The 22,192-nt window shown below is 36.0% G+C and overlaps 1 protein-coding gene across 1 annotated transcript in view; it reads left to right on the plus strand.

Moving 5' to 3' along the window:
• The window catches only part of LOC136026974 (patched domain-containing protein 3-like), an 87,336-nt gene that overhangs the window by 7,705 nt on the left and 57,439 nt on the right, over positions 1–22,192 (plus strand). The window contains exons 2-3 of the mRNA XM_065703845.1: positions 8,194–8,879; positions 12,591–12,922. Of these exons, the coding sequence (XP_065559917.1) occupies positions 8,209–8,879; positions 12,591–12,922 (1,003 nt within the window). The 5' untranslated portion in view covers positions 8,194–8,208. The remainder of the gene's footprint in view (positions 1–8,193; positions 8,880–12,590; positions 12,923–22,192) is intronic.

Genomic DNA, 22,192 nt, shown 5'->3' on the forward strand with positions numbered 1-22,192 from the left:
CGGCCTCCAAATGTTGGACAAAAACATCTCTGTGTATCAAGTTTTACGGATTGAAAATGAAAAGCTATCAATAAAATCTGAGTAGGCCTAATTCGAAAAGCCTAGTTGTTCTTATTCGTCATGTCGATGAAGCGAAAGAAGCTAAGAATGTTGGATGGAAGAAAGTTGTGAAGGAATCATTTTTGTAATTGGTTGAAGTAAAATACTGCAGAGCTAAAGATCTATATATAGTGTTAACGAAACTTCTCCTTTAAGAGATTGGAGTGTCGAAGCAGAATCTGATTTGTTTTCCATCAGATAATGCATCTCTGATGATTAGGAGACAAGGTGGTGGGCAAGCAAAGCTTTCCCTGGATTTACCAAACCTATATGTTCTAGGCTGCACATGCCACTTCATCCATTTGTGTGCAGGTGCAGTAAGTCGTTTGCTACCGACAGACATCGAAGAATTCTGTCAAGACCTCTACAATTACATTTAGAGAAGCCCAAAAGGGTCCAAAAAATGCACAAGTTCATGGAGCTTGACGAACACAGAATCCTGCACGATGTAACAACTAGGTGGCTTTCCTGACTTCCAGTTATTATGTGTTATATCGAGCAAAGAACACAACGAACACAGAATCCTGCACGATGTAACAACTAGGTGGCTTTCCTGACTTCCAGTTATTATGTGTTATATCGAGCAAAGAACACAACGAACACAGAATCCTGCACGATGTAACAACTAGGTGGCTTTCCTGACTTCCAGTTATTATGTGTTATATCGAGCAAAGAACACAACGAACACAGAATCCTGCACGATGTAACAACTAGGTGGCTTTCCTGACTTCCAGTTATTATGTGTTATATCGAGCAAAGAACACAACGAACACAGAATCCTGCACGATGTAACAACTAGGTGGCTTTCCTGACTTCCAGTTATTATGTGTTATATCGAGCAAAGAACACAACGAACACAGAATCCTGCACGATGTAACAACTAGGTGGCTTTCCTGACTTCCAGTTATTATGTGTTATATCGAGCAAAGAACACAACGAACACAGAATCCTGCACGATGTAACAACTAGGTGGCTTTCCTGACTTCCAGTTATTATGTGTTATATCGAGCAAAGAACACAACGAACACAGAATCCTGCACGATGTAACAACTAGGTGGCTTTCCTGACTTCCAGTTATTATGTGTTATATCGAGCAAAGAACACAACGAACACAGAATCCTGCACGATGTAACAACTAGGTGGCTTTCCTGACTTCCAGTTATTATGTGTTATATCGAGCAAAGAACACAACGAACACAGAATCCTGCACGATGTAACAACTAGGTGGCTTTCCTGACTTCCAGTTATTATGTGTTATATCGAGCAAAGAACACAACGAACACAGAATCCTGCACGATGTAACAACTAGGTGGTTTTCCTGACTTCCAGTTATTATGTGTTATATCGAGCAAAGAACACAACGAACACAGAATCCTGCACGATGTAACAACTAGGTGGCTTTCCTGACTTCCAGTTATTATGCGTTATATCGAGCAAAGGGATTTTTTTTATACTTTTCTTCCGGAGTGAAAGGCTTAAAAAGGAAACAAGCCAGCCTTGTTTCTGTTTGCTCTCCTCTAAATCCGAAACTTATTTTGCTTTCCTCGCATATATCCTACCATTTGTTACGGAACTTAATCGATTGTTTCAGTCGAAGAATATCCAAATTCACATATTGCACAGACAAGTTAGTGAGCTGTATAAAGCAATTATCAACCACTTTATGAAGCTAAGCTGCTTGGGGACGACAGAAACACCTTTAATACAGTTCAGGGACCCACAGTACTTAAGAAGATTAAACTTCTAGTTTAATGTACTAGAACCATTTGATAGTCCACAAGTCAAAAGTCTTCCATTTTTGGGTGAATGATGAAAATAATTATCCTACCACATTCTTCTACTTGTGCCGAGAGGGTCTTTTCGACTGTAAATTTAAACAAAAGAAAATCGAGAAACAAGCTCGGCTTTACGACTCTTAATTCTGTTCTGGGTGCTAAACGAGTCGTTACCAAGGACTGGAAACCCCCTATGAGCATGGTGACACACCCTGACTGGCGAAATACTGGAAAAGGGTACAGAAAATCTGAAACTGCGAGCACCGCCATGGCCTCAGATTCAGATAGTGATGTTTAATGTCATATTGTTGGTCATTTGTTTATGTAAAGTTGCTGTAGTATAGAGCAGTTGGAACTTAGGATAACTCAAAGTTCATATAGCCAGTTCCAGTTTTAAAATAAAAGATGCCGTTATTTAGATGTTTAAGGTTGTTTAAAAATATTGAAAGACTCTGATATGCCATTTGTGGGGATATATCCAACTCAACCTACAAGGCGAAAGAAGAATCTTTTAAAGGTATTTTTGGAGAAAAATGTTACTACAAAATTAAAATTTCCAGCGCGTGTTAGACCAGAAGATAACCCCCAAGTCACTCCTTTAATCAGTCTCAATTTAAAACAATATTTTTCCTGTATTGTTTGTAGGCAGTAGCGTATATTAGGGAAGGGCTTCAGGAACAATTCTTCCCTCCATCGAGATCTTCATAAAAGGGAAAGTGGGGATTTGTTTGCGAACTATTAAATGGGAAAACAAGTCCCATCAACTGCTTTAGGGCAATATTCTGTAAGAATATAAGGTTAAAATTTGATTTTAGCCCCTGATTTTTTTATATCGTCATTAGAAGTCATTTTCGGGTCGGTGCTATAGACGGTCGTAAATGACCGAAAAACAACGACTTTTTTTTTACTTTAGTAATATATATAACTGAACAATTTCTTAAAGTGCTGTCAGCAGAAATGTACTATTAGAAGAGAAAGAAAACAAAAGAAATGGAGAAAGAAAGTGAATGAAAATGTCATTTACAAAAATTTCATAAATAGTACTGTAGGTCAGGGTTGAAGATAGAACAAAGTTAGCCAGGTGATGAAGGCAACAAAAAAGGGGGGAGGTGTCATCTACCAAGGAGGAAATCCACAAAAGGATTCCAAGTATGCTAACTGTACTAAGTAATTGTTTATTGCGAAATTTGTTGGGCTTATTGCGTTAATTATTACGAGTTTTTCAAGTTAGCCTAAGAAGGACTGGCCAACTAAGAAGCTTCAACTCTGATTGCATGCGGAAATTTTAAATACATGCATTAACAATTAAACATTGGAAACTTTTAGTAATTCAGTCCAGAAATCAAACTGGCATTTTGAATTTTGAACTCTGTGAGAACCAAGCTTTATCATGTCTTGACCTGATGCGGTACCACAGAGTCGAAAAAAGGCTGTAACGATAATAACACAAATTAAAACAGAAAGGCTTAATGGCCGTAGTACAAAAAAATAGGCAAACGAATCAGAAACAGTCAAGAGAAGTATAACATAAGAACTAAGATTGATAAAATTCAAGGCTAAAAAATAAGAAGAAAAAAAAAGAATTGGAGCTACATTCCTAAGGTAAATTTTTGCTTCAGGCCTATAGAAGAAATTTCACGAAGCAAAAAGACACTTCGAAGGATAAGAAGGAAATTTTATGACTTAACTATATATTTTCTTAAATAGTTGTTATTGTAAAATATATGCAGCCTAACCATTGTAAAGCTCAAGATTAAAAAGGAATTACCCTTTACATCCCGTAGGCTATCTTACTCCGTTCAAAATCCATATTCGGGTGGATATGGATCCACAAAAGTTTTATTACTTTTTTAAAGTCGGGCAAGCATTTCAGAGAGAGGGGGTCCAAATCACTCCCATGGATACAGTCTTGTACTCAGTTCACCTTAAACAGATAAAATGAAAGAATTCATTTAAAGCCCTTAAAACGGCTAAAAGCACTAGTAAAAATAAAGCAAAATGTCTATTTAAATGTGAGTCTATGATCATTGGAGCTGTGCATTAACTAAACGAAGGCCAATTCTAAACACGTGAGATTACAAAAAGAAAACTTCTTCCCTTAGGCAAATTTTGTTCAGCACACGCGACACACGACGGACGAAAAGGCAGTAAGAACAAATTGGACACTATTGGACACAAATTGGACTTATGTGGATATGGATCCACAAAAGTTGTATTACTTTTTTAAAGTCGGACAAGCATTCCAGAGAGAGGGGGTCCAAATCACTCCCATGGACACAGTCTTGTACTCAGTTCACCTTAAACAGATTGCATGAAAGAATTCATTTAAAGCCCTTAAAACGGCTAAAAGCACTAGTAAAAATAAAGCAAAAATGTCTATTTAAATGTGAGTCTATGATCATTGGAGCTGTGTATTAACTAAACGAAGACCAATTCTAAACACGTGAGATTACAAAAAGAAAACTTCTTCCTTTAGGCAAATTTTGTTCAGCACACGCGACACACGACGGACGAAAAGGCAGTAAGAACAAATTGGACACTATCGGACACAAATTGGACTTTTGTGGATATGGATCCACAAAAGTTTTATTACTTTTTTAAAGTCGGACAAGCATTTCAGAGAGAGGGAGTCCAAATCACTCCCATGGATACAGTCTTGTACTCAGTTCACCTTAAACAGATTGCATGAAATAATTCATTTAAAGCCCTTAAAACGACTAAAAGCACTAGTAAAAATAAAGCAAAAATGTCTATTTAAATGTGAATCTATGATCATTGGAGCTGTGCATTAACTAAACGAAGACCAATTCTAAACACGTGAGATTACAAAAAGAAAACTTCTTCCTTTAGGCAAATTTTGTTCAGCATACACGACGCACGAAAAGGCAGTAAGAACAAATTGGACACTAAAAAGTTCTTAAAGAGATCGAATTTATATACTTACAAACATTTTTCTCAGATGGCGATTTCAGTGGGGGGGGGGGATCTGAAGCTTAAATAAAATGAGTTTTTGTCCCAAATATCTTACTTTTTCCTTAATTTTAAATTGTTTCTCTTTGGATCTCCGACAATTGGGTCCACATTCATGTTTAAAATTTTTCTACCCTCCCATTTGCAGGAGTACTCTTACCTAAAACAATAGCTAAAAAACGGAGTACAATGCCTAATACAATACCTACAATACCTACATCGTGGACTATTTTTATGCGTCTTTCGGTGAATTAAATTTTAAAAAGAACAAGTTTTTTTTTTAACTGAAAATAAGAAGCGGATTTAAAACTTAAAATGAACAGAAATTACTCCGTATATGAAAGGGACTGTTCCCTCCTCGACAGCCCGCTCCTTACGCTAAAGTTTGACTCTTTCTTTCAACTCTACTTTTTAAAACAGAAAAAAAGCTTTAATTCGTTTTAAGTTTTAATGTAGCTTCTTACTTTCAGTTAAAAAATTTGTTTTTTTATTTAATTTCTGAACATTTTTGAATTAATGCATGTTTTCATTTTGGCTCTCAACACATGAATAAATAAAATGAAATTTCCATATTAATTTATTTCTTTGGCTAAATGGCTTTGTCGTAGTTTAGACCGGAGGATTTTGAGAAAAAAAAGGAGCGGGGCAATAGGCCTAGTTACCCACCAATTTTTTGGTTACTTAAAAAGGCAACTAAAATTTTTAATTTACGAACGTTTTATTAGTAAAAATATACGCAACTTACGAATTAACATACGTAACGAACTTCTAAATTCGTATGTTTTTATTACGTATATGAGGGGGTTCTTCCCCTCGTCAATACCTTGTTCTTTATGCTAAAGCTTAAATTTTGTCCCAATTCTTTAAGAATGATCCCTGAATCACAAAGGCCGTAGAATAAACAGTTGAAACTAATAAAATTACTTTAGCGTAAAGAGCGAGGTATTAGGAGGTAAACCCCTGATATGCGTAATAATTTCTGCTCGTTTTAAATTTGATGCTGCTCCTTACTTTCAGTTGAAGAAACTTTTTCATGTTTATTTTTTCATTACTCTTTAAAAATGCTAAAAAATCCTGCACCCCCTTCATGGAAATTATCTTCCCCCATGACAAATTCCTCCATGGAAAGTTCCCCCCGTATAACCCCCTACCCTCAACTCCTCCCCCCAACCAAAAAAAAATCCCCTTGAAAACGTCTGTACACTTCCCAATAACCATTAGTATGTGTAAACACTTGTCAAAGTTTGTAACTTGCAGCCCCTCCCCCGGGGACTGTGGGGGAGTAAGTCGTCAGAATTTTTCTCAGAATTTTGATGCGGTGACTTTGGGGAAAACATGAAGGTGGGAGGGGGCCTAGGTACCCTCCAAATTTTTGGTCACTTAAAGAGAGCTCTAGAATTTTTAATTTCCTTTCGAATGAGCCCTCTTGCAACATTCTAGGACCACTGGGTCGATACGATCACCCCTGAGAAAAAAAAAAAATCAATTAAGCACGCATCCGTGATCTGTCTTGTGGTAAAAAAAAAAATACAGAATTCCACATTTTTGCAGATAGGAGCTTGAAACTTCTACTGTAGGGTTTTCTGATACGCTGAATCCAATGGTGTTATTTTCGTTAAGATTCTATGACTTTAAGGGGGTGTTTACTCCTATTTTCGAAAATAAAGCAAATTTTCTCAGGCTCGTAACTTTTGATGGGTAAAACTAAACTTGATGAAACTTATATATGTAAAATCAGCATTAAAATACAATTCTTTTGATGTAACTATTGATATTAAAATTCCGTTTTTTAGAGTTTTGGTTACTATTGAGCCGGGTCTCTCCTTGCTACAGTTTGTTACCACGAACTGTTTGATCACTTCATACTCATAGAGGGGTTTTGTAATTATGTTCAAGGTGATGTGGTGCAATGCTGAAGAAAAATAGGTCTATGCTATTGAGGACACATAAAAAAAAAATAAGGATCAGTCTTTCTTTCAATTTTCCAAGTGGACAAAAAGTCGTCTACGAACCTTGGCATCATTATTTATCCAAGATTTAAAACTTCCATGCAGTGGGTTTGTTTTAATATCCGAATTCAGAGTGGGGGGGGCAAGAAAAGATGAATTTGTCGATTAAGGTCATCCAAATTCATGCTAGTCTGATATGCCAATGTGTTAAATTATACTAGATGATCCTTTTCTCTGTTCAGGGGTTCTTCTGATTTCCAAGTAAAACAAATAACATTAAAATCATCAAAATTCATACTAGTCTAATGTGCCATTGTGCTCAAGTATACTAAATGACCCTTTTTTCTGATCAGGGTTCATCTGATCTCTAAGTATAACAAATAAGATTAAAGTCATCAAAATTTATACTACTCTAATACGCCACTGTGTTCAATTATAGTAAATGACCCTTTTCTCTGATCAAGGGTTCATCTGATTTCCAAGTAAAACAAACAAATCAAAGTAAAAATCTAAATACTACACTCCAAAAAGTTGGAAAAATAGCTCCAAAGAGGTAAGTATCGTTTTCAAAGTGTTATTTACTAATTTTTTTTTTCGAATTCTGCAAACATACCCCTCAAAATAAGCTTAAATAAGAATAATAATCACTTTCGAGAAAAAAGTGAGAAGGAAAACAAACAAATAAAAAACAAAACAAAAAACATCCTGGAAAAAAATAACAGAGGGGCCCTTTTTTTCCAGAGATCGGATGTTTTTATTCTGAATAGGTGAGGCATCACCTCGATTTTTTTGTTTTGAGGCAATAAAGTTAAAGTACCAAGGATAGTGAAAATAAGGCTTGGAATTTTGAATTTATTTTGTTGGAACTTGCGCAGCCGTACACTAAAAATCAGGAAAAATAGGGAAGCTATTTTTTTATGAAAATGGCCCTTATGGCCTTTTAGTAGCAGTAGGTGCCTATTTTAAAGAAAGAAACGAGGGTAAAAAACCGGTGCAGAATAAGCTAAAAATGTATGGTTCGAAAGGGCTTAAGAAGTTAAAAATTTGTTTGAAGATGTAGGTATCTTTGGGAATCAACAAATTGTTAATGTCGGACGAAGAGCGTTGTCAATTAAAGCAAATTAATTTGATGATTTATTTTTGCGATTTAACGTGGCAGCACCAACGAAAATGTAACACTACCCTAAAAACTTCATAAACCTAAAGAACAGGAAGAACAATCTCGGAAAATCGTGGTTTCCGGGTATGAATAAGCCTAAGAGGGGTTAAGGGGTATAAAATGTTTTCATGTTTATGTCCTTGGTTTTTTAATAGTGTAAGGCTCCTAAAACATTTGAGTTCGTCAAATCCAACATTTTTTACCTTATCGTTGCCAACCTATCCAAATGTTTTTCTTTCAGGTTACCGGCGATAGAATGAAGTGTTCCTTTGATATAGTGGATCGCGTTCTCGCGGCTGGTTTTAACAGACTTGGTGGAATCATAGCAAGACATCCCGGTTATTTTATAATTGTTCCTATTTTGTTGTGTGCTGTATTTATAACAGGGTTCCAGCAGCTGCAGTATGAATCGGACCCTGAATATCTATTCGCCCCTACAAATGGACAAGCGGGATATGACCGAGATATTATTGAGTCTTTATTCCCTGTAAACTATACGACTAAGTTTCACCCCCTTCGAATAACAAGAGCTGGACGATTTGGAAGAGTTATTATAGTTACTCAAGATGGTGGATCATTGTTGAGAAAAGTGGTATGGGATGAGATAGACCTCCTTGATCAGCTGGTTAAAAATATAACAGTGACTTTTGACGAAGATGAATATGGGTGGGAGAAGCTGTGTGCCACTTGGGGGGACCAGTGCTGGACTGACACAATCCTTGGTATAAAAGAAATAATAGCAGAAGTAGAACAGTCAGAAACTCATTTAGTTTATCCTGTGATGCTCAACCCGGTGACTTTCGAAACATATATTCTTCCAATGTTTTTCGGTGGGCTTGATGTGAATGAGAATAGCACCGTTGATTCTGCTGCCGCTCTGCAGCTTCATTATTTCATCCGTGCCCAGGATAGAAAGCAAGACATAAGGTGGGCTATGAATGTAGTCACATATATAGTCTGTAGTTATGATAACTCCTTCGGTCATTTCTTTGATGTTATTTTTATCATATCGTTTATTTAAATTTTTAGCAGTATTTAATAGGACATAATAATACGAACCTTATTAAGCAATAATAAATCAAATACAGTGAAAGAACAAGAGGTAAGAGCTCATATGGCAATTGTGACGAGGTCAGAAGAGTCAAGAGCCAAGAGCTCATATGGCATGAGCTCTAGCAAAACTCTAAGATTTAATAGATTAATTTAAAAGGAAAATCAGAGGCTTAATGCCGGTCGGGATTTCAAATCAGAGCTCTGAGACAGGATGTTCTTCTAAATATCCAGATTCATTAAGATTTAATCACCCACTCGTAAGCTAAAAATACGTCATTTTTTCTAATTTTTTCCTATCCATTCACCCCACCCCCCCCCAGATGGTTGAATTAGGGAATATGACCTTATCAAGTCAATTTGTGCAGGTCCCTGACACGCCTACCAATTTTTATCGTCCTAGCACGTCAAGAAGCACCACATTCGCCAAAGCGCTGGACCCCCTAGCTCCCCAAATGTGAGTGGATCCAGTCCGGTTACGTCAATCACGTATCTACGAAATTTCCTTATTCTACCCCATATGTTTCATCGCGATCTCTCCACTCTAAGTGTTTTCCAAGATTTTTGGTTTCCCTCTCCAACTCCCCCTCAAATGTCACCAGATCTGGTTGAGATTTAAAATAAGAGCTCTGAGAAATGAGTTCCTTCTAAATATCAAATTTAAAAATACCTCACGAACGATCACCCGTTCTTAAGTTTGAAATACATCAATTTTCAAATTTTTCCGAATTACACCCCCTCCAACTCCCCCAAAGTGAGCAAACCCGTTCTGGTTATGTCAGTCACGTATCTATGACTTGTGCTTATTTTTCCCACCAAATTTCATCCTGATCCCTCCACTCTAAGCGTTTTCCAAGATTTTAGGCTCCTCTCAACTCCCCCCAATGTCACTGGATACGGTCGGGATTTAAAGTAAGTGCTCTGAGACACAATATCCTTATAAATATCAAATTTTATTAAGATATGATCACCCGTTCGTAAGTTAAAAATACCTCAGTTTCCTAATTTTTTTTAATTAAGACCACCTCCAATCCCCCCCCCCCAAAGAGAGCGGATTAAGTCCGGTTATCTCAATCATTTATCTAGTACTTGTGCTTATTCCGGTCGGGATTTAAAATAAGAGATGCGAGTTACGAGGTCCTTCTAAATATGCTCATTAAGATCAGATCCGATCCCTCCTTCGTAAGTTAAAAATACCTCATTTGTTCTAATTTTTAAGAATTAACCCTCCCCCCAACTCCCCCAAAGAGAGCGAATCCGTTCCGGTTATGTCAATTACTTATCTAGGACTTGTGCTTATTTTTCTCACCAATTTTCATCCCAATCCCTCCAGTCTAAGCGTTTTCCGAAGGTTTTAGGTTCCCCCCTCGAACCTCCCCCCTAATGTCACCAGATCCGGTCGGGATTTAAAACAAGAGCTCTGAGACACGATATCCTTCTAAATATCAAATTTTATTCATATCCGATAACCGATTCAAAAGTTAAAAATACCTCAATTTTTCTAATTTTTCCGAATTAACACCCCCTCCAACTCCCCCAAAGAGAGCGGATTCAGTCCGATTATTTCAATCACGTACCTAGGACTTGTTCTTATTCTTCCCACCATGTTTCATCCCGATCCCTCCACTCTAAGCCTTTTCCAAGATTTCCAGTCCCCCTAAATCCCCCTAATGACACTAAATCCGGTCGGGATTTGAAATAAGAGATCGGAGCTACGAGATCCTTCTAAATATGAAATTTCATTAAGATCCGATAACTCCTTCGTAAGTAATAAATACCTCATTTTTCCTAATTTTTCAGAATTAACCCTCCCCCAAATCCCCCAAAGAGAGTGAATCTGTTCCGTATATGTCAATTGCGTATGTAGAACTTGTGTTTATTTTTCCCACCAAGTTTCATCCCGATCTCTCCACTCTATGCGTTTTCCAAGATTTCAGGCCCCCCCTCCAACTCCCTCAATGTCACCGGATCCGGTTGGGATTCAAAATGAAAGTTCTGAGACATGATATCCTTCTAAATATTAAATTTCATTAAGATCCGATCACCCGTTCGTAAGTTAAAAATACCTCATTTTTTCTAATTTTTCCGAATTCACCGTCCCCCTCCCCCTCCACATGATCGAATTAGGGAAACAACTATTTCAAATTTAATCTGGTCTAGTTTCTGATACGCTGGCTAAATTTCATCGTCCTAGCTTATCTGGAAGTGCTTAAACAAGTAAAACCGGGACCGACAGACCGACAGAATTTGCGATCGCTATGTGTCACTTGGTATTTACCAAGTGCCATAAAAACGAAAAAAAACTTACTCGGTCGACTGACAGTATATAAACAATATGTGTACAAAGACTTTCCAGGCCGATAACGAATGAGAGGTTAAGATGACTAGGCCTCGTTTTAGGGAAAAGTCCCTCCCAAAGGTCTGTTCGGACATGTTAGTTGTTCGAATTCAAAAGATATTAAATCCAGTTCCTATTTCAAGTACCCAGAACTTAGTTTTTTGACCTAATGCATGTTTTCGGAGAAAAAGAGTTAAAAGGTAAACATGTGTTTTTGTAGCTTTAAAGATTCTAAATGCCTTTTCTCAAAAAAACTAGGTTTTTGATATTGCACAAAATTCAATTTTTTTTCCGTTTGGAGGAGGGTGATTAAAGTCGGAAAAAAGTAAACTTTCTGTCAGTTTGATTTTATGTTTGGACTTAGGGGTCCTTTGGACCATTCTCAGAACGAAGAATTTTTTTTCTGTCCCTCTCATTATCTGCAGTTATTCTTTAGAGGATATTTTTTTTTTCATTTTGACAACCAATATTCAGATGAATTGAGTTCAAAGGAGAAAGGAGACCTGCCTAGAAAAGGATGTTTTATGTAGAAATAATTAAACCGATTGTAAGCACCTGGTGCTTTAGAGGAGGACAGGAGCATATAGTCCCCAACCTGCGTACACACATAGGTATAAATTAAATAATAATTGAATTATGCTTACCTTATAGTCCTACGTATACACATAGGTTTAAACTAAATAATAATTGAATTATAATTACGTTATTTTCCTGCGTACCCACATAGGTTTAAATTAAATAATAATTGAAATATAATTACTTTATATTCTGCGTACGGTAATAGGCTTAAATTAAATATTAATTGAATTATAATTACGTTATAGTCCTGCGTACACACATAGATTTAAATTAAATAATAATTGAATTATAATTAAGTTATAATCCTGCGTACACACATAGGCTTAAATTTAATGATAATTGAATTATAATTCCGTTATAGTCCTATGTGCGCACATAGGTTTAAACTAAATAATAACTGAATTATAATTACGTTATAGTCCTACGTACGCACATAGACTTGGATTAAACAATAATGAAATTATAACTAATTTTAAATAAAAAATCTAGGAACTGCTGGTTTAAATCATAAACGGACGAGGCGACAAGTCCGCAATAAAACTTTCTTTGTACTCTAGTCATAAATGTACAAAGACGGGATTTTCTTTTTCCAGATTTGTAATTACATAATATTATATCCTTTGATTAAAATCCAAGAAAATATACTTATGCAATCTTGTTTACCTTTCCAGGGGAATCATGTGGGAAGAGGCGTTTCATGAACTACTGGAAAAAACAGAGTTCAAGTACATTCGAGTTTCAAGATTCTCGTCTAAGACCCTTGAATATGAACTGGAAGAAAACACTAATTTTGTGGTGCCGTATTTTGCAGTGACCTACTTCATCATGATTACTTTTGCTGTTATAACATGTGCTGAATTTGACTGGGTCAGGGCAAAACCATTGATCGGGTTATGTGGTGTTATTTCTGCAACAATGGGAACATCAGCCTCTTTTGGATTACTCTGCTATTTAGGATTGGATTTTATCGGAATAAATTTAGCAGCTCCTTTTCTTATGCTAGGTAAGGCAATTTATTTATTTTTAGCGAAAACTTTAGAGTTTCTTAAACACCGAAAACTCTATTTTAAGTGACGAACATTCGTCTTATTTTATTTATTTTTTTCCGAGTGGTAAATACCTAAAAGCGTTGTACATAATGAAATCAAATTCCTTATATAATGTCCGAGCCAAACTTTTCTCACAACTGTCGATAGATAGAAGCCAGTGTTTGTTTTTGGTTTGAATACTACACACACTACTCACACTAGTGCTACATACTCACATTAATGCTACATACTCACACTAGTGCTACACACTGTGTGAGAATACTCATACTAGTGCTACAAGGTCTACTTTAAATCTTTATTCTGATTGAATAAGAACAACAAGTATTTTTTTTAAACTGAAAGTAAAGAGCGACATTAAACTACTAAAAATTATTCCGTATAAGAAAGGGACTCTCGCCTACTCAAAGCCTCGCTCTTTCTGCTAAAGTTTTGACTCTTTCACAAAACTCTACTTTTTAAAACAATTAAAAACTTTAGCGTAAAGAGCGGGGCGTGGAGGTGGGGACAGTCCCTTTCACATACGGAATCATTTCCGTTCGTTTTAAGTTTTAATGTCACTCCTTACTTTCAGTAAAAAAAAAACTTGTTTTTAATTAATAGCTGAACGTTTTTGAATTAAGGCGGGTTTTCATTTTGGCTCACCGTTATGAATAATTAAAACGAAATTTACATATTAATTTTACTTTTTTGGCTAAATGGCTTTCCCAAAATTTATATCGAACGATTTTGTGGAAAAGGTATGGGGGAGGGGGCTTAGCTCCCCTCCAATTGTTTTGGTTACTTAACGGACACTAGAACTCGTAATTTTATTTACGAAAGTTTTTATTAGTAGTAAATATACTTAACTTACGAATTAACTTATGTAACGAACTTGTATATTCGTGTAATTTTCTACATATATGAGGAAGCTTACCCCCTTGTCAATACATTGTTCTTTACGCTAAGTTCAAATTTTGTTCCAATTCTTTAAGAATGGCCTTTGTATCATAAAGGCAGTTTAATTAAAATTTAATAGCTCTTTTGAAATTGCTAAAAATACTTTAGCGTAAAGAGCGAGATATTGAGGAGGGTATAAAATCCCTTATATACGTAGCAATTTCTGTTCGTTTTAAGTTTTAATGTTGCTTCTTACTTTCAGTTGAAAAAACTGTTTTAACTTACTTTCTGATTGTTTTTAAATAATGCTGAAAAACCCAGCGTCCCCCTCATGGAAACTCTCTTCCCCCATAAAAGATTCCTCCATGGAAAGATCCAATTTTTAATCACTTAAACCGAGCACTAGAACTTTTAATTTCCGTTTGAGTTAGCCTTATCGCAAAATTCTAGTACCACTGGCTTGATACGATCATCCCTGAGAAAGTGAAAAAAAAAAAACAAATAACCACGTATCTATGATCTGGCCAAAAAATATAAAATTGCACATTTTTGCTGATATGAGTTTGAGACCCCTACAGTAGGGTTTTCGGATAAACTGAAGCCGATGATTGGATTTCATTAAGATTCTACGGCTTTTAAAGAGTGTTTCCCTCTTTTTTTCGAAAATAAGGCAAATTTTCTCAGGCTGGTAACTTTCGTTGGGTAAACTTGATGAGACTTGATGATATTTAAAATCAGCATAAAAATCCAATTCTTTTGAAGTATCTTTTGGTATCATAATTCCGTTATTTAGAGTTTTGGTTACTATTGAACCGGTAAGCTCCTTACTTACAGTTCGTTACCGCAAATTGTTTGGTACTACAAGCAAACAATATGGGCAAATTCCACAATTTATGGACCTTGCTGGTATATGAAGGGAATTGCCCCCTCCTAAACACCTCGCTCTTCGCGCTGAATTGTTACTCAGTACTTATGCAATTATAATAATGTTACTTAATGTAATTATACTTAGTGTTATTAATGCAACATGTGAACAATATGGGCAAATTCCACAACTTGTAGTCCTTTCTGCTATCTTCTTAATAGTCTAATTAAGTGGCCATTGTGTTTTATGAGTCGTTTTGAGTGAGTTGAGATAAAACCCAAATATTAGCGTATAGAGCATGATTTTGATGAACGGAAATTATTCCGTATATGAAGAATTGCCCTCTCCTCAATACTTGGCTTGCTTACGCTATAGCTGCATTCAAGAGGGAGAAATATACATTTCCTCCCTTTTAACCTCCCTTAATATAGAGAGTGTTTTGTTGGAATTTTGATATTGCTCCTTACTTTCAGTTAAAAAAAATATGTTTTTATTTGCTTAATTTCTGATCATTTACAAATAATACCAGTAAATCTGCCTCACTTCATGAAATATCCCCCCTCACGGGAAATTACCCCAGAGGAATATCATCCAGCGTATAGTGCATCCCCTCCGTCCACATTTCTTCTGGAATGAATGAAGGAACTGGATCATAGGGGTATAATTCATAGGTATAATTGGGGTATAGATCATAGGTATTAGGGGTATAGATCATAGGTATAATTGGGGTATAATCTCCTCAAATGTCTTGCAAACGATTCAGCATGAAGAATTCTTCTTATCATTCTTTCATTTGTAAAAAGACTTTAATTTCTGGTCTGTTTCTCAATAACTCTGGATATACCCTCTTCTGTTTAAATTTTTTCCGGGTACCAAAATACGCTTAAAATAACCCCCGGATGATTCCTGCGGAACATCTCCACAACCAAAGTTGATGTGGCAAAGAGAAAATAAGACAGTTAAAAAGAATTTCGCATAGGAATTTTGTCAAATTCCCCCAGTGAAAAATTCCTTCTTGAAAATTCACCCCCCCCCCCTTCCAGAAAGTTCCCTCCCAAAAGAAGATCCTCCATACGGAGATCTACCCAAAGCACAAAATCCTCCCTAGCGAAAAATTTCTGTACAGATCCCAATAACAATTAATATACGTAAACAATGTGCACTTATCATAACTTACAGGCCTCTCATGACGCACTCCGAGGGGTCTTTTAATCCCTAAGATCTTAATTATTTGATCTTTCAACTATACTGAACAAAATACTAACTCAAAATTTTGATCAGATAACTTTGGGGGAAAGAGGGCGTGGAGAGGGGTCAGTTGCCTACCAATCTTTTTGGTCACTTAAAAAGCGCACTCGATCTTTTAATTTCCGTTCAAATACACCCTCTCCCGATCTTGGAGGACGGTTATTTTGATTCAATCGCCCCTAGGAAAAAAAATTAACAAGCATCCATGGTCTTCCGGCAAAAATAGCAAAATTTCATATTTTTGTATATAGGAGCTTGAAACCTTTACAGTAGAGTGTTCTGATACGCCGGATTTGACGATGTGAATTTTAGGGGGGTGTTTCGCCCCTATTTCAAAAATTGAATAAATTTTCTCAAGCTCTTAACTTTTGATGTGTAACACTAAATTTGATAAATTTTATATATTTTGAATCAGCATCATAAGCTAAACACATAATCTTGATGTACCTATTAATATCGAAATTTTGTTTATTAGAGTTTCGGTTTCTATTGAGCCGAGTCGTTCCTGACTTACAGTTCGTTACCACAAATTCTTTGATTTACCTCGTACAATACCCATAACGTCTCCACGCATAAAATTGAGATGGCAAAGAGAAAGCAGGACATAAGACGAATTTCGTAAAGGACTTCTGGCATATCCTCCCGGTGTAGAATTTCCCATGGAAAACACACTCCCTGGAAAATTCGCTCCACATGGAAAATTATACCCGTTTAAAATCCCAGCAGCAGAAAATTTGCCGCCTCCCTTACCCGAAAAATGTATGGATACTCCCCAGTAACAAATACTATGTGTAAACAATGAGCAAATTTTGTAACTCAAAGAACTTTCCCCAGGGGCTGTGAGGGTTCATGATATCTCCAAAGGCATATTTATTCAGCTTTTAAGCTATGCTGAATAAAATGGGTATCTCAAGATTTTGATCGGACAATTTTGAGAAAAAGGGGCGGGGGATGAGACCTAGTGGCCCTCCAATTTTTTGGGTCACTTGTAAGGGCACTAGAACTTTCAATTTTATTTAAGAACGTTTCCATAGGTATTAAATATACGTAGCTACGTAATGAACTTTCGTTCTACGTTCTATATTCGTATATTTTAATCACGTATATGTATTAGACCCCTCGTCAATGCCTCGCTCTTTACGCTAAAGTTCGAATTTTGTTCTAATTCTTTTAGGATAACCCCTGAACCACAAAGGGTTTAGTTAGAATAAATAGCTCTGCTGAAAGTTCTAATAAAATCTTTAGCGTAAAGAGCGAGGTAATGACGAGGGGCAAACACCCTCATATGCGTAATAAATTATGTTCGTTTACTTTTAATGTTGCTCCTTACTTTCAGTTGAAAAAGCTTGTTTTTTATGTTTAATTTATGATCATTTTTTAAATAATGATGGGGAATCTGGAGCTCCCTTAATGGAAAATGTCCTTCCCCCATGAAAAATTCCTCCAAGGAAAGATTCTTCCACGTAATCTTCTCCCCCTGATCCCCCCCACCAGAAAAAATCCCGCTGAAAAACGTCTGTATACTTCCCAATAACCAATACTACATGTAAACAACAGGCAAAGTTCACAATTTGCAGCCCTTCCCTTGGGGACTGCGGGGATTAAGTCATCCTCAAAGACATAGTTGTTAGATTTTCGTCTATTCTGAAAGAAATGGCTATCTCAAAATTTTGATCGTATGACTTTGGGAAAAGAATTCCCAAATTGGAAATTGGAGGCCTAGTTGCCCTCCAATTTTTTGGTCACTTAAAAAGCGCACTAGGAATTTTAATTTCCGTTATAATGAGCCCTCTCGTGATACTCAAGGACCACTGGGTCGATACGATCACCCCTGAAAAAAAAACAAATAACAAGCTTTCGTAATCTTTCTTCAGACAAAAAAAAATATAAAACTCTACATTTTTGCAGATAAAAATTTGAAACCTCTACAGTATGGTTCTCTGATACCCTGAATCTGATATTGTGATTTTCATTAAGATTGTGTGACTTTTAAGAGGTATTCCCCTTTTTTTGAAAATAAGGCAAATTTTCTCAGGCTCGTAACTTTTGATGGCTAAGACTAACTTGATGTAACTTAAATACTTGAAATCATTATAAAAATACAATTCTTTTAATGCATCTATTGGTATCAGGATTTGTTTTTTTAGAGTTTGGGTCACTTTTGAGCGGATTCCTCCTTACTTACAGTTCGTTACTACGAACTGTTTGATTTGTCAGTGGCAAGGCGCATAGCAATCGTAGGGGATGTGGGCGTATTTGATTTTTTTTTTATTTTCTAAAGGACGACCTTTATTGGGGGGGGGGCAATATATATATATATATATATATATATATATATATATATATATATATATATATATATATATATATATACACTTAGATCTCTTTTCTAAGTATATGTATTTGAAATCAGCATAAAAATTTAATGTTTTTGATGTATCTATTGGTATAAAAATTCTTTTTTTTTATAGTTTCGGTTACTGTTGAGCCTGGTCGCTCCTTTCTTACTGTTCGTTAGCACGAATTGTTTGATTGACCAGTCATAAAACTTATGCTTGAAAGTGGAACATAGCACAAATCACGAGATTACGCAGAGGATACGCATGTAATTAACTGTAGCTGTACGTAATTTTCGTTCAAAGGTATGACTAGAACGCAGCTTAGGGACAACTTTCTTATCAATTTATTGGCATCAATGCATTACTCGGTATTAGCCTGGTCTATTTTTGTACATGCCACTCTCAAGAAATCTGATTCATCTTGGGTTCGTAAAGCAACGTTCACATACAAATCCAACAAGACTTCCATGTCCGGCCATGCACTTGCTCAAGCATGGGAAAGAATGCACATGAATCCCTCTATTCAGTACAGATAAAAATTTCAGTTCAAAAGAGACTTCGTGATTAGTGGAATCTGAAAATCTAAATGCAGAGTTCTAGATTCTTGAAAAGGATGCTTATCGAATATTAAAAAAAAAACTCAGTTTTACGTATGGAGGAGACCTACTTGTATATTGATATCTGGACAGAAACATGCCAAGACGTGCAAGTCTACCTGGACACTTGTCTAAAAGTCGCTTACTGCAGTTTTACTAACCCTCCGAAAATTTAGATGCTTTCAGAGGCAATAAATAATGTGTTGGGAAAAGGGGGCGGCATAAGGGCTTTAAAATTGTTCTGATGCAACATGGTAAGATAAATTAAACTGGGCTTAAATACAAGAAAATTAAAAAATTCAACAAATAAAAAAAGACTATGGCGTATTTCATGTACGTAAGCGGGGGAGGAGGGAGCAGAAATCATCCAATTCCTATTTAAACAGGTCATTTCCGAAGATTTTTGGTCAGTTCTTGAAAAGTAATAATATTCAACTTCTGTATTGAACCTGCTTTGTTTTTGCACTTACCCCCAAATTTAAACATCTGGCCTGAATAACACTTAAGGGAAAAAAGTCACTCGCCTTTTTATACTAATTTTGTTCTTACCGTGCGTGACTTGAACGACACTGCATGTAAATCAAATGCAAATAAGGATAATCTCCATACAGGTTGACTTTTTTTTATTTTTTCATATACATAAAAACATGTTATTTGGATTTTTCTTGATACAATGAACTTGTATAAAGGCTGGTTATTAATTGTCAAGTAATTCATTTGGAATCTCCAAGCATGACTATTCTAACAAAAGAGATAATCTAAAGTTGTTACTTCTTAGCCATACATACGTAACTGATTTAGTCCTCAGGAACACTTTACTGTAATTGAAACAAAACATTTCTCACCATCACTTTTACTCCCGAAAAGGTGGGTAGCCGAAAATAAATAATGAAGATTTATTTGGGAACAAATCTAGGAATTGTCGGCTTTAAACCTACTCCTTCTGATAAAGTACTTAGTGTTAGGGTTCGTGGTGCAGTTTTCGAGGGAGAACTAGAAGGTGGAACTGGAATTTGAAACGATTTTAAGACTCACTTAAAAGCTCAAACTAGAGCCGAAAAGAAACAATTTTGAGTGAAGAAATAAAATTCAAACGAATACTACCTACCCTGAAAACTGAGGTCAAACTTAAAACGATCACAATTCAGTATGGTGCCGCCTCCCCCTCATTCTTGTTTTTTTTTAGATAGGGCTTTCGTTTCTTCCCTTTGTAGAACAGGCTTCCTTGGTAGTGTCAATGTTTCTACCGTTATTTTTCTCCATCCCGAGAACCTTGTATGCCAGCTCCAGCCGCATTGACAGGCAGCCCTCGTCCCTCAAAAGAGAAGGGAGAATCACCAACCACTCACCAGCCACCACCAGCAGCGGCAATTGATCCTAAGCATTGGTACTAGCGAGAAAACTTCTTTCTTCCGTCTTTGATTGCTCCACTAACTATCTTTTCATGCACCACGGTCGGCGCTTCATATGTTCAGGGGGATTGCTCCTCCGGGTGTAATTTGGAAATACTGGCTTCAGTCCATCCAATCTTGGTAGCGTATTCCACAAAATATCCAGCCTTAAGTAAGGTCAGACACTAGGAAGGAAAGTCAGTGGCTGAACGATGACTGAAATTAGCAGTAGTAGGCCTCTGTCTGTGCCTATTAATCTCAGGGGTACCACAAGGTTGTCACCGCTACCTACAGTAGCTTACAAAACCAAGCTTATTTAGGTTCCTTGTAATACAATGAAAATTATATGTTCGTGTTCAGATTAACAACTATTTCTGCAAAACAAAAAAACGAAGTATAATTTATTTTGAACGTGCTAGAAACTTTTAAGCATCCTGAGACGAGGAGCTTAGGATCTAGTCGATCAAAAAGGATTGATAAGGGATAACAAAAGACAAGGGATCATATTAGCAAAACCAGACAAGGAATCAGGTTGATCCACTTTTCCGTTCAAGCAAGTGGGTAATCAATCTTGATCTGGAAAAAATGTCAAACAATCCTATTTGAAATTCAGCCGCTTAAAAGCGAGCGAAAAAATCTTTTGTCCTGATGACGCTGTCTTTTTGTTAAAATTAAAAGAAAAAACATTTTAATGATGCCCTTTTTCTTATTAAGGAATCAAATTTCGATTTTGTTTGTATAAAATAAAGATTAAAGTGAAAGTAAAAACAGTCATAAGTCCAATGTTAGGTTAATTTTTTTTACGAAAGCGCCTCTTGGCTACTAACGTAAACAAAATTAGTATCCTATATTGTGGTGTTAATAAATACTAAGTTACCCAAATGCTTTTATGCTGCTTCAAGCTCCTTTAATTTGGCAAGTAAACTGGTTTTTGTGGTTAACATTGGGTGTCTCAGAGTAACACTTACAGGCATTATCATAAAAGAGTTGTTTATGTGCCAATGTAAATCCTGATACTTCCGGGTTGCATATTTGAGTAAAATTGGTTATAGGATCAACCATACAAAAAAAGAGAAAAAATTAATGGACGGTGCCAAAATTGTATTTTTTTTTTCATTTTTTTTTGCCACGATCTTTTTTTTTTTTTTTACATTAACCTGAGTAGTGATTTAAGGTCTTGATATTTTAGGCCTGTCGATTTGAGAAGGCTTGGTTGATTAGAAATCAGGGTTGCCAAAGGGACATCTTTAGGTTTTCTTTCACACTTTTACATCTTTTATAATACCGTGACGCTTTGGGTGTTAAAAAGTGACTTTGAAAAAGGGCACTTAAAAAAACAACTTTTTTCCAATCAAACCCTTGTTAATGTTGATTGCAGAGGCTTAGTTTGCCAGGGGGGGGGCAACTGCCTGAAAAAATCTTGTCAAAGGCCTGTATGATTCAATTATTTAGAGAAATATGTCAGTTTTTTTTTTACTAGGCTATATCAATTCTTTTAATGCATCTATTGGTATTAAGATTTGTTTTTTAGAGTTTGGGTTACTTTTGAGCGGATTCCTCCTTACTTACAGTTCTTTACAAGGCTATATATTTGTCTTTGTGGTAATATATGGCTCATTCTTAAGTTTATGATTAAAGAGGGTTTACCTGCAAGAACGCCGTGGCTCAAGAGCTTTTCATTTATTTACTAGTTAGATATTTCTGAGAGAAAAGTTAGCATGCTTCATCTATTTGTCTTTCAAGAAATTACACTATAGAAATTATACTTGTTTGTCAGTCAAGATTTATCACTGAAAATTATTAAAAACTAGAAAAAAATGTTGTTGGCTTGCGAAATTACGTCATAAAAATAAACCAATGGAATTAAAGCACTTTTTTAATACTGAAGCGTAGGACAGAAATCTTTCCT

This window comes from Artemia franciscana, chromosome 5 (assembly GCF_032884065.1).
Source record: "Artemia franciscana chromosome 5, ASM3288406v1, whole genome shotgun sequence".
In the NCBI taxonomy this organism is placed as follows: Eukaryota; Metazoa; Arthropoda; class Branchiopoda; order Anostraca; family Artemiidae; genus Artemia; species Artemia franciscana.